Below are 14,196 nucleotides of genomic sequence, written 5' to 3'. Positions count from 1 at the left end.
ACCGCGATTGGGGCATAATCGCCGGTTGCATGTTTTAGGTACTAAAACACAACACGTCTGTCGATTAATCGTCTTGACCATGTGCATCGATCCAAAACGATATAATTAAAACCACGTATCGGCGGTTTAAAGCGTTCGATAGGTGTGTAGGTGTTGCAGCACACACACATCCATTAAGGACGCTTCTTGATTACCCTACTGAAACTTCAGAACGTGCATATATTTTTCTCGGCCCGGCTGTAACCGGCTCTATTGATTTACGATGAGGAGTTTGCTCATTTGAGTCGCTATCGATCGCTCGTCCGGGAGCAGTAAAGGCCGAGCCGAGCGCCGCTGTTTTCTCTTCCTGCCTCCACACGTCATCGCAGGTCTGAAGGTGGAATTATCGAACCTTCGCAGGGACCTGAAGCTCGGCGACAGATCCGGGCTGTGCAAGGGTCTCGCTGCGTTCTGCTGGAAATTTAGACGTCCTGGTGGATCATTTTTGCCGTCTAGTCCAAAACCGCCAAGATCCCGTGGCGGGGCGACACAAGCCGGCGCCTTGTCAAGGAGAAGGAGGTTCATTGCTGTACACCCACTGCAATGCGATCATCCATCACTTTCCGTTCAAGCGTTTTATTTTATTTATTTATTTGTGCTCAGTTGAAGCTTAGCGTGGCTCTCCGTACGCTATACGGCTCTCTATAGGAACCCAACACTGGCAGGTGATAAGAACTGCCCTCTGACTGGACGTGTATCGGAAGAGGACGTGCCATGCAGTGACCTGGCTCTCTTTGATTAGATCGGGATTGTGCAAGTGGCAGCAGGTTCAAATTTGGGAATCGGAAATGACAAAATTAGGGGAAATTAGGAGCCAAAAGAGCTACACTACATGGCCAAAAGTATTTGGACGCCCCTTCTAAATATCGAACATCAAATTATATGCTTCCAGGTCCTTTCCTGTTCCAGCATGTTCCAGATCAGTGCATGACTCTGTGCGCTATACGGATCTCTGTATGAACCGATGCAGGTGAAAAGAAGCGGTCGGTACTGCACACGTCTCGGAGGGAGCGTGTATTAGTCACGACTCTCCTCGGTCAGGAGTGGAGGTCTGAATAAATCAATGATATAAAGGAAAATGTATATCAAATACTTCCATATTTGCAGCATCAGTTTAGGGAAGGCCCTTTCCTGTTCCAGAAACTCCAGCGTCCTGCACAGAGCCCTGACCTCAGCCCTACTGAACAGCTCTAAAATGCACCGGAACATCAACTGATCAATCAGTGCCCAGTTGTGCAAATGCTGTCATCTTTTGACTGAACGGACACAAATTCCCACAGTCATTGTACTACAAAGTCTTGTGAGAAGTGTAATACCTTTGTTTTACAGTCAGGTGTCCGAATACTTTTGGCATTACGCCCTTGGTCGAAAGCACCACACTCCGGATCCGCAAACAAAGAACCCCATTGAGAACCCAAGTGCCCTCGTCCTGCACCCCTCTCAGCGCAGCTTGGCACTAATTCTCTTTGATAATGCGCCTATTAGCATTTCTACACGGTCCCTGTCAAATAAAAGCACAAATCCTAGTAGCTAGCATAGCCAGGAGCGTATTTAGCATAGACGAGAGGCTAGCACATTTCCTTTTCATGGGTCATTTTGTGCTTTAATGTCTTTTACATTAGCATCATGAAACCCGGCGTCCCGGCCGTCCTGCTCCCTCCCCGAATCCGCTCCTCAATAGCCGTAAGCGTTTGACTCGGCGTAGGAAGCGGGTGATCTTTACTAAACCAAACGCTCAGATATTCACTGGGGAAAGAAGAAGCGTCTTGATTTAGCATGATTTAGCACCAAGTAGGTCCAAGTAGGTCTAAAGTAGGTTTAAAGTAGGTCCAAGTAGATCTTATGTACTGTAGGCCCAAGCAAGTTTAAAGTAGGTTCAAGTAAGTAAGTAAGTAAGTAAGTAAAATTTATTTATATAGCACTTTTCACAGATAAGAATCACAAAGTGCTTTACAAAAACATTACTTGACAAAATATACACACTCATCTACATAATAAAACACACAAAAACATTACATGAGATAAAATACACAAACACACACACACACAATTCATTTAACATCTTTTAACATCAAACAAATGCCTCCTTGAAAAGATAAGTCTTTAGTTGCTGTTGTTTTTTTTTTTTTTAAGAATCTACAGAATCTGCAGATCTTAAAAAGTTGGGTAGTGCGTTCCATAATTTTGGCCAAGTTGTTTTAATAATGATAAACACGATGGAGTAGTGTAATTGTTAAGTTTCATCAGTTGGTTGACGGAATAACTTAACATCGTGCGCGTTGGGAGATTAGCCAGCTGTAGCTGCTACTCGTAGAAGCGGTGCACAGGACCAGACCACAAGGCAAGGCACACCAGAAAATTTAAGCCCAGGTAAAAAGTTCCTGTTTTGTAACACTGACAGCAGATAGGTAGAAATCGAGAGTCATTCAAGCTTACTTTCCTCTTTCTTAGTTTCAGGTCTGAGTTTTAGATATCTCGATGTACCCAGGGGTTGGACAAAATAACTGAAACACCTGGTTTTAGACCACAATAATTTATTAGTATGGTGTAGGGCCTCCTTTTGCGGCCAATACAGCATCAATTCGTCTTGGAAATGACATATACAAGTCCTGCACAGTGGTCAGAGGGATTTTAAGCCATTCTTCTTGCAGGATAGTGGCCAGGTCACTACGTGATGCTGGTGGAGGAAAACGTTTCCTGACTCGCTTCTCCAAAACACCCAAAAGTGGCTCAATAATATTTAGATCTGGTGACTGTGCAGGCCATGGGAGATGTTCAACTTCACTTTCATGTTCATCAAACCAATCTTTCACCAGTCTTGCTGTGTGTATTGGTGCATTGTCATCCTGATACACGGCACCGCCATTGGATGCACATGGTCCTTCAGAATGGTTCGGTAGTCCTTGGCAGTGACGCGCCCATCTAGCACAAGTATTGGGCCAAGGGAATGCCATGATATGGCAGCCCAAACCATCACTGATCCACCCCCATGCTTCACTCTGGGCATGCAACAGTCTGGGTGGTACGCTTCTTTGGGGCTTCTCCACACCGTAACTCTCCCGGATGTGGGGAAAACAGTAAAGGTGGACTCATCAGAGAACAATACATGTTTCACATTGTCCACAGCCCAAGATTTGCGCTCCTTGCACCATTGAAACCGACATTTGGCATTGGCACGAGTGACCAAAGGTTTGGCTATAGCAGCCCGGCCGTGTATATCGACCCTGTGGAGCTCCCGACGAACAGTTCTGGTGGAAACAGGAGAGTCGAGGTGCACATTTAATTCTGCCGTGATTTGGGCAGCCGTGGTTTTATGTTTTTTGGATACAATCCGGGTTAGCACCCGAACATCCCTTTCAGACAGCTTCCTCTTGCGTCCACAGTTAATCCTGTTGGATGTGGTTTGTCCTTCTTGGTGGTATGCTGACATTACCCTGGATACCGTGGCTCTTGATACATCACAAAGACTTGCTGTCTTGGTCACAGATGCGCCAGCAAGACGTGCACCAACAATTTGTCCTCTTTTGAACTCTGGTATGTCACCCATAATGTTGTGTGCAACATAATGTTGTGAGCAAAACTGTGCTCTTACCCTGCTAATTGAACCTTCACACTCTGCTCTTACTGGTGCAATGTGCAATTAATGAAGATTGGCCACCAGACTGGTCCAATTTAGCCGTGAAACCTCCCACACTAAAATGACAGGTGTTTCAGTTATTTTGTCCAACCCCTGTAAGTACAATGTTACATGTAATACATGTAGGTTCACATAGGTCTTAAGTAGGTCCAAGTAGATCCAGGTAGGTCTAATGTACACTAAATGTAGGTCCAAGTAGGTCTAATGTAGGTCCAAGTTAGGGCTGCACGATATTGTGATATTAAAAAAATGCAGGAATTTTCACCACATTATTAGTAATATTAATAATGCATGTATCTTACTCTAAATAAGGGGCTCATCTGTGAAAAAGGGTGATGCCTACAAGGGATACAAGAGATTACGGCAAGTTACATCTTTGTACTCGGTTGAAACCGAGCATTAAACTAAGAAAGCTTCAATATCACGAGGAAATTAACATGATTGACAAAATGGGTCATTTAACATTTTATTTCACAATCAAAACCTCTTGAAGTAGTAAACATCATTAAAATAAAACTATACAAATAAAAGAGCAGCTATACATCGGTCCCCTGAGTGGTATACATAAGTACAACTTAAAATAAATGCAGTTTGCTATAAAACGTAAAGCTATATTATAAATTTAAAGCTATATTAAACTTATATTGCATTTCTCGTACAACTCGGGGATGGCAACTTGAGAAAAATACGTGCGTGATGGTATTACATACCGCTTATCAAGAGACTGAATCATGTTTTTAAAACCCTCTTTGGTAACTGTGTTAACCGGCACCATGTCTTTCACAAGGTGAAAAGTTGCATCACTGATTTCTGTCTGATTTCTGTCTGTCGTTTGGAACCTCTCTCATATGGTGAAACACTGGAAAAGGCATCCGAAAGCGTTTTTTGCGTTGGATAGCATCCAGATCTGGCTTTGCACTCGTCATACAGAGCTCTGTGGTGCCGGTTTAAATGGTCAAACGAATTAGTTGTGTTGCCTTGTGTTGTGGCAACAACTGCAAGGCACTGTCGGCAAAATACCTGTTTTTGGTCAACGTCATCCTTTCTGTAGCCGAAATAATTCCATATATCTGACGTTGATTTTCGTTTTGCAACCAAATCTTCACTTTCGGTCTTTTTCTCCTGTTGCTCGCTCATTTTCACTCTGTGGTGAATGACTAGTGGGGGCGGGGGCGCTTTAGCGGTGCACGCAGAAACTGCATGTCACTCCCAACAAACAGCAACAGCAACTCCATGCATCTAATACTGGAGTAAAATAAATGAAACCGGGCAGATAAAATCTGCCTCTGGTAGATACGTCATGGAAAATGAGAACAGTGTGAATTTTCGTTTTGTGTCAGGCAGCAAAAAAGTTGTAGCATGACGAATTTGATTTAATTTGCATTAAGTGACACTGCACGTCCTGCGATGTGACTATTGCGCATGCACACATCGCGATGACGCTGCTGAAACGATATATCGTGCAGCCCTAGTCCAAGTAGGTTTAAAGTGGGTCCAAGTAGGTCTAATGTAGGTACAAGTAGGTCTAAAGTAGGTCTAAAGTAGGTCCAAGTAGGTCCAAGTAGGTCCAAAGTAGGTCTAAGTAGGTATGATCACAAGCAGCGGTTTGACCACTCATTGATCAGTTGATGTTCCAGTTCATCCCAGAGCTGCTGAGCGAGGCTGAGGGAGTTTCCTTAATCCGAGCTTTTCTTCATGTCATGCTGGAACTACAAAGGTCCTTCCTTAAACTGTTTCTGTGAGGTTAGAACACATAATTTCCTGTATATCGTTGATTTATCACACCGGTCAGTAACTGCTGTGGCTGAAACACGTGAGTTCAGGAATTAGAACTGGGCGTCCCGATACTTTTCCAAAATAAATGAAAGCGTGATTTTTGTGCCAAGGTCGGATGAAGGTCACCCACCTCACGCTCAGAGAAAACGAGTTCAGACGCTGAGACGTGATCAGAAAACCTCCAGATAAGCATCAGGTCTGGGGTGAATTAGAAGTCTGCTGAACCGTGAGGGACGTGAACACATGACGTACGTTTTCTTTCCCAAGAATTTATTTTCCCTATTTTTTTTGACAAAGACGCGTTTGTTTGGCGTGTATGTAAACTTCTGACCTCTAAATACGGCGCTGGTTCCCAGACGTACAGCTGATGATGCTTCTGTCCATAAATAAATGCACTACCGTTACACTAGTACTAGGAACATGCTTTCTTTCTGATGTGTTCCTAAATTGTTCCTGTAGCTGCACGCATTCAGTTTAAAACACTGATGCTCGCTTACAAAGCCAAAAATGGACCCCAAGCTACCTTCAAGGACTAATCAAACCCCGCTCTGTACCGCGCAACCTCCGAGCCACCAGTCTCGCTCGACTTGATCCTCCACCCAGGACTAGAGGAAGACGAGCATCAAGGATCTTCTCTGTTCTAGCGCCCAAGTGGTGGAACGAGCTTCCCCTGTCTGTCCGAACATCTGAGTCTCTCGCTGTCTTTAAAAAACGATTAAAAACCTTCATCACCTTTTTACTAAGCACTTAAGCTGACTTGTACTTACTTACTAACACTCTTATTCATCTCCTGCAAAAAAAACAAAAACACTTTGGTTCTAACAGGGCTTCAGCAGATTTGTGTTCTTGGACTGGTGTTACTTAAACTACTGTAGAGTAATGTAATGTTCACTATGGAAGCTCTTCTGTACGTCGCTCTGGATAAGAGCGTCTGCTAAATGCCGAAAATGTAAATGTAAAATGTAAATGATAAGGAAACACAAAGCATTTCTGTTCCTGTTCACAAAAAACAACCTGGAACAGTGTGGGTCCAAGGGACTGGATTTTATTCTCAAAATTATTTGAAATTTTTTATTTTTAAATATATTTTACATTTTATTTCAAAATTCTTTGGGTTACATTATTTTTCCAAATAATTTGGTTTTATTTATTTTTTATTTTTTATTTGTTTATTTATTCAAAATATTTTGTTTTTATGGATTTTATTCCCAAAATAAATAAAATGTTATACTAAAAATGTGTTTTTTCTCTAAATAATTTTTTATTCTAAAAATCATTTGGTTTTTATTCTCAAAATAATTAGGATTTTATTATGAAAATAATTTGGTTTTAATTTAAAATTATTTGGTTTTTATTCTCAAAATCATTTTATACTCAAAATTTTTTTATTTTTTTCTCTAAATAATTTGGATTTTGTTCTTAAAATAATTCGAATTTTACCATAAAAATTTTGAATTTCATCCTCAAAATATGGATTTTATTTTTTAAAATAATTTGGATTTTTATTCTTTAAATTATTTGGATTTTATTATAAAAAATGGATTTCATCCTCAAATAATATGGATTTTATGTTTAAAAGTATTTAGATTTAATCATCTAAATAATTTGGATTTTAATTTTTAAAATCATGTGTAAAAGATAAACAAGGCAGAACAAGGAGTCTGGGAAATGTAGTCAGTGGCTCAAAGTCAGGGGTGTCCAAACGTTTCTTATTGGAGGTCAGATGGAGTACAAAATATGCAAACATGTCAGATTAAACTTTGAGTGCAGCAGCGAGCTGTAAAAACAGAGCAGTAAAGCGGTGAATCAGCACAATACACAGCACCTCAGACCCTGGTCGTTACCTCACCTTGTACGGCTCCCCAAACAGATTGAATCCGGTGGAGAACAAATCCTCGTCCTGCTGAACTTCCTGTGTGCGGCGCTCCCACTCCTTCTTCTTAAGCACCGAGCGGTCCTGCTCGTAATGGCTGTGGAGAGACGAACACACAGACGAGACGGTCAGAGCGATCAGAAACGGACAGAATGGACAGAGACGAGAGACGGTCAGAGCGATCAGAGACAGAGACGAGACGGTCAGAGTGATCAGAGACGGACACACAGACGAGATGGTCAGAGCGATCAGAGACGGACAGAGCGGACAGAGACGAGAGACGGTCAGAGCGATCAGAGACAGAGACGAGACGGTCAGAGACGAGAGACGGTCAGAGCGATCAGAGACAGAGACGAGACGGTCAGAGACGAGAGACGGTCAGAGTGATCAGAGACGGACACACAGACGAGATGGTCAGAGCGATCAGAGACGGACAGAGCGGACAGAGACGAGAGACAGTCAGAGCGATCAGAGACAGACAGAGACGAGATGGTCAGAGACGAGAGACGGACAGAGCGGTCAGAGACGATCAGAGAGAGGAATCGTCGCTGAAACGCCGCCGGCTTATAACGACGCCAGAGAAGCTCTTATCTGTCTAACAGCGCCGAGCTGATGCCAAGCAGACGGAGAGAAGACGCTTAGCAAGATGTGACAGCGCGAGAGGGATCGGGCCCCGGGGCCTCAGGGAGAATTCCTCTGATAAAGGGACCCCAGAAAATATCAACCCAAATACAGGAAACACAAAGCATTTCTGTTCATGTTCACAAAAACAAAACCCAAACTGGCACAGTGAGGACACAGGGGACTGGATTGTATTCTCCAAATAATTTGGTTTTTATTAGAAAAATTACTTTTGCAGTCGTAGGAACACACCCTGAACTCACCTACTCGTTTAAGCTCAAATAAGAGAATTTAATCCACACTTCCTCTGCCCCCCTGCAGCACCCACACACTGGCCAAACAGAGCCACAGACTAGCAGCTGCTTCCTTTATCAAGTCTGCGGCCGCTTCTTTACACCAACCAGCGGCGGAGTCTCAGAGAGCTGTACTGTAAACAAAGAGTCACGCCACGCCCTACGGGTTCCTGTATCAGACAGCAGTTTTACCCAGAATGCATCAGCTATAGCATGAGCGACTACCTATGGGGTCGAGCCCGTGCGCACACTGTAATGTCAAAAGAATTGGGACGCCCCGTCTAATTTTTGATTTCATGTGTTTTAGCCACAACAGTTACTAATAAATCTTGGATTCTGCAAAGTTTAGGGAAGGCCCTTTTCCTTTTCCAGCATGACTGCGCCTTGCTGTCATCTTTTGACTGAACGGGCACAAATTCCCACAGACTGACAGACGATTGTTGACGGCTGTTGTTCTAGCTGAAAAGGTCACACAGAGGTCGCTCTATTTTAATCCTGTTTGTTTTTGGAACAGGACGTCCGACAGGCTCACGGTCAGGCGTCCGGATACTTTTGGCCCTGCAGATTGGAGGCTGTTCTGCCGACAGTGCGGTATTTCAGACTCTCTGGACACCCGAGCGACCCGCCGGTCCGGCTGGCAGAGAGTGATGGATGGCACCGCCAGCCGAAACACTGAAATAAGTTTGTTCTCGATCTGCCCTTGCTATCATCCCGCTCGCTCCTCGGGGGGCGTCCCGCTTTTACGCCGCGTCCAATCCATCATCAAATTATTGCAGAAAGGCTGTGGCGTGGCGGTGGCCAAGAAAAACGAGGGCGTGGCCGGAGGTGACAGGAGCGCCTTCACAGGGTCTGAGGGGGGAAGATGGGGGGTAAACAGAGGCGACCGAGAGGCGGAGACTGACGTCCGGTCCCTGAACATGGTGACGGTTAGTCGTCAGTTACGTTCATGTCAGGTAACTGATGACCGATAGATCCTGAACACAGGGAGCCTCAGCACCGCCTCACCCCGAAAATACTCAGGGACTGGCACATGTGCCAACAAACCCCTACAGCAGGAGCTGGATTGTATTCTCAAAATTATTTGGATTTAATTCTAAAAATAATTAAGATTTTATACTAAAAATAATTTTAATATTAATCTTAATTTTTTTTTGATTTTATTCTAAAAATAATTTATTTTAATATAAATATAATTTGGATTTTAGTTGCAAAATATTTTAGATATTATTTTAAAAAAAGATTTTGATTTTATTCCCAAAATAATGAATTTTTATTCTGAAAATAATTTGGATATTATTCTCAAAATAGTTAGGATTTTATTCTTGAAAAACTTAGTTTTTATTTTTAAATAATTTGATTTTTATTTGCAAATTATTTTAGATATTATTTTTAAAATAATTTGGATTTTATTATCAAAATAATTTGGATTTAATTCTTAAAATTATTTGGATTTTATTCTTAAAATTATTTGGATTTCATGCTCAAAATAATTTGGATTTGATTCGTAAAATAATTTGGATTTTCTTTTCATAATAATCAGTTTTTATTATTAAAATGATTAGGCTTTTGTTTTCAACATAATTTTGATTTTATTCTTAGAATTACTTGTTTTTATTCTAAAAGTAATTTTGAATTTATTCTTGAAATAATGTTTATTATAATTTTTTATTCTCAAAATTGTCTGTATTTATTCTGAAAATAATTAAGATTTTATTTTCAAAATAATTTGGCTTTTATTCTCAAAAAAAATTCTTTGGATTTTATTCTTAAATCATTTAGTTTTTATTCTCAAAATAATTTTGATTTTATTCTCATAATAATCTGGATTTTATTGTTAAAATAATTTTTATTCTCAAAAAAACAACAACACAAAAACCAGAATAAAAATGAATAAATGTAATCTTATCCTGAGTCCTTCACCCTTAACCCCCCAACTTCCCCCGCCCGTCACCAACCCGCCCAGGAAAGCCTCCCGTAGAGAAGCGTAATGAGCGCGAACCCGCGGCTCCGTCATTAGAACGTTGCGGCAGCCACAACAGAGCCGCTGATTCAGGCAGCGATTATTAATTTGCGGCGGCGGCTAATTAAAAGTACAGCTAATCGTTTAGCCTCTCGTTACAATGATTTCAGCGGATCGTAATTATACCGACCTGCTTATCATCCTTATTAAGCTGCTGACAGTCGAGGAGGAGACATGATCGCGTTAGATTCATGATTCCGGGAGGATGGGGCCGATGGGTGAGATAGACCGGGGCCCGAGGGTTCCAGGCTGTGTGAGTGGGGTGATGTCGGCATCTCTGGATTCTTGGTGCTTCTATGACCCAAAAAGAAACCACACAGAGAGCGAAATGTGACCTGATTTATTTATTTATGTTATTATTTATTTATTTTGTTATTTGTTTATTTTATTATTTACTTATTTTATTATTTGTTTATTATTGTAATTATTTATTTATTTATTTATATTTATTTATTCATTAATTTCATTTTATTCATTCATTCATTCATTTATAGATAGATTTTATTATTTATTTATTTTATTATTTATTTATTAATTTTATTATATTATTTATTTATTTTAATTGTTTATTAGTTATTTATTTATTTAATTTATTTTTGATATTTTTGATCAATTCTGGAACCCGGAACCAATTGTTCTGTTCCTCGGAACTCGCCGCGCTGTGAAAAATAACTGCTTCAGAGGCCCAGAAGCTTGGATATATCCGTCTTCCCTAAATTGCTTTCTTCTTTCCTTCATTCCAACGCCGGTGCTTCGTGATTAACCGTGACCGAACACGCCCATTAGGGAGCGCGTCCGGAGTCCGCGCCGTATCCGAAATGTCACGTCGCGAACGATGCGGAATAAGCTCTGGCACGCTTCCAGATTTTGACCCGATTTAGCGGACGGACCCCGGCATGCACAGGGGACGCCGTCCCGCCTCGATCTAACAGCCAATCTGTGGCGGGTCGGGGGTCAGAGCGGTGAGCGGAGTGGACCCGGGAGCGGCTCCGTTCGAGGTCGTCTGACACGCCACCCGGCGCTCGGCGTAATCAGCGGCGGAAATGAGAGCAGCTGCGAGCCGATTACGCTTTAATGGGCGGCGGCGTCAGATTAATGTCTCGCCGTGTTCCGTATTTCACGCTCACACGATGAAGAATTCACCTCCGTTATGATTTAATTACAGACGTACGGCCGGACGTGCCGACCAGCGGGGGGCGCTCAGCTAATCCCACTCATCATTCTAAATCAGCGCTGGCGGTTATTTCCTTGTCCAGCTGACAACAAACATCCGTAACAGTCGCTAACAGTCGCTAACAGCTGTAATAAATCAGAGATGCAAAGGGAAAACAATATATGCTTCCGACTCTGCAGCGACAATTTAGGGAAGGTCCGTTCCTGTTCCGGCATGGCTGTGCAAGCTCGGTTTAAAGCACAGGGAGAGCAACTTTGGGAACATCGACTGAGGCTTTTTTGGGCTGGTATTTAAAAGGTTGTTGGTTCGAGCCCCACTGCTGCAAGATGCCACTGTTGGGCCCTTAATTACTCAATATGTCATCTTTATAAAGGAATAGGCACAAATTCCCACAGATACACTTCTAGGTCTTGTGTCACATTTATCAGCATTTCGGGTTTTTTTTGGGACGTCCGACAAGCTGATGGTCGGGTGCGGGGCAGGATCACATCCGGGACTGGGTGCCAATTCATCACGGGTGCAACACATGCTTACTCGTGCACATATCTGGACTGGAACTGGAGGTCGAGGACACAACCAGGTCCTAAGGGGGGTGATTACTTTTTCACGAGGGTAACACGCTTATTAGATACTAGCAAGAGTGTTATTTATAAGCGTTGTTCGTACGGTATCAAACAGTTCGTCTCATTGGAGGAGCTTTGATAAAGTCAGCGGCAAACTGGGTCATGTGAATGCGCCCTTAGGGTGAGGAGTCGACTCCTGGAGTTGATTCACGGAAGGAGTCGATTCGTGAGAGGAATCGGAAGCAGTAAACCAAGATAGCAAAGAGCTTTAAACAGCAACAAACGAAGAGTAAGTAAGCTAGTGCTTTTAGGAAGAGTGTTCTGAGGAAGAGTGTTTTTAGGAAGAGTGTTCTAAGGAAGTGTGTTCTGAGGAATATTGTTCTGAGGAAAAGTGTTCTAAGGAAGAGTATTCTTAGGAAAAGTGTTCTGAGGAAAAGTGTTCTAAGGAAGAATATTCTTAGGAAAAGTGTTCTGAGGAAGTGTTCTTAGGAAGAGTGTTTTAGGAAGAGTGTTTTTAGGAAGAGTGTTCTGAGGAAGTGTGTTCTTAGGAAGAGTGTTTTAGGAAGGGTGTTTTGAGGAAGAGTGTTCTGAGGAAGAGAGTTCTAAAGAAAAGTGTTCTAAAGAAGAGTGTTCATAGAAAGAGAAGAGTGTTCTGAGGAAGAGTGTTCTAAAGAAGAGTGTTCTGAGGAAGAGTGTTTTGAGGAAAAGTGTTCTTAGGAAAAGTGTTCTGAGGAGGAGTGTTCTTAGGAAGTGATGTAAAGAAGAGTGTTCTGAGGAAGTGTTCTCAGGAAGAGTGTTCTAAGGAAGAATGTTCTTTGAAAGTGTTCTTAGGAAGAGTGGTTTAGGAAGAGTGTTTTTAGGAAGAGTGTTCTGAGGAAGTGTGTACTTATGAAGAGTGTTTTGAGGAAGAGTGTTTGAGGAAGAGTGTTCTTAGGAAAAGTGTTGAGGAAGGGTGTTCTTAAGAAGTGTGTTCATAGGAAGTGTGTTCTAAAGAAGAGTGTTCTGAGGAAGAGTGTTCTGAGGAAGAGTGTTCTGAGGAAGAGTGTTTTTAAGATGTGTGTTCTGAGAAAGAGTGTTCTTAGGAAGAGTGTTCTGAGGAACAGTGTTTTGAGGAAGAGTGTTCTAAGGAAGTGTTCTAATGAAGAGTGTTTTGAGGAAGAGTGTTCTAAGGAAGAGGCTTTTACCACCTCGTATCAAACGAAGAGTAAGTAAGCGAGCGCTGGAACTCTTCGGATTGGAGACGGAACAGGCGACCGAATACTTTTGAACAGAAGCTCGTCTGAGTCTGATGAAGCTTCTTCTTCCTGGCAGCGAGTTGCTTTCCTAACCTCGTGTTTTTCCGCCATGTGGGACGTGCCGCTCGCCTCCGTTAGCGTGCCACGTACGCTGGCACTGCCAGATGTAAACAGACTGGCAGAGCAGCTGAAAACAAGCGCGGCTGTGGTCACGTGACCTCATATAAACCGCCGCACTCCTCCGCACGCGTCTGTCCAGAGCACGCTACGTTTACATTCCAGTCCGGGCGTTTAGCAGACGCTGTTATCAAACAGTGACAGAACACAATCCAAGCAAATGATGGTTAAGGGCCTTGCTCAGGGGCCCAACGTTGCAGCCACACCCCGCTTCTTAAAGGTATATAAAATTATTAATATGAAATAAACAATATGCTAAGTTTGGTGTGAGATCTGACCTCGACCCCTAAACAACTTCAGGATGAATGCTTTCTCAATGTTCTCAGATTTGAGCAGGCACAAATCCCCACAGACACACTCCTGAACAGTAGAGGTTGTTTATAGCCTATCATTTCTTCCTCAGACTATCACACAGGATTTTATTCTCGTATATCTGAAGCGGTTTTGGTAAAAGAGAAATAAAAGCAGGACACAATAACAGAAGAGAAAATTGAGGTGGTACCACGACTGTCCCATCAGTCACAGGCTGCCACGCCTAAAATAATGAATAAGCGCTCAGAGAGAGAAAAATCCTCACACGGGGCGCCATTATCTCACCCGCGTCCTCCTCTACACGTCCTCCTTCCTCCATAAACAATGAACACACATGATTTATCTTCTGATCCGATCCAGAGCATTTTATATCAAATAAACAAAAACTGATGGATTTAAAGACGTCAAAATTATAAAGTACAGCTAAAGAATAAAGATTACAAATGTTTGTCTGAAACATGTTTGTCCTGTCAGTC

At 42.4% G+C, this 14,196-nt stretch overlaps 1 protein-coding gene across 1 annotated transcript in view; it reads right to left on the bottom strand.

Annotated features, from left to right (window-relative positions):
* The window catches only part of LOC134318742 (AF4/FMR2 family member 2-like), a 128,522-nt gene that overhangs the window by 60,547 nt on the left and 53,779 nt on the right, over positions 1–14,196 (bottom strand). Inside the window, exon 2 of the mRNA XM_062999674.1 lies at positions 7,302–7,422. Coding sequence (XP_062855744.1) covers positions 7,302–7,422 — 121 coding nt within the window. The remainder of the gene's footprint in view (positions 1–7,301; positions 7,423–14,196) is intronic.

This window comes from Trichomycterus rosablanca, chromosome 8 (genome assembly GCF_030014385.1).
Source record: "Trichomycterus rosablanca isolate fTriRos1 chromosome 8, fTriRos1.hap1, whole genome shotgun sequence".
Taxonomy (NCBI): Eukaryota; Metazoa; Chordata; class Actinopteri; order Siluriformes; family Trichomycteridae; genus Trichomycterus; species Trichomycterus rosablanca.
Note: the sequence above shows the minus strand (reverse complement) of the source record. Positions and strands in the feature narration are given on the sequence as shown.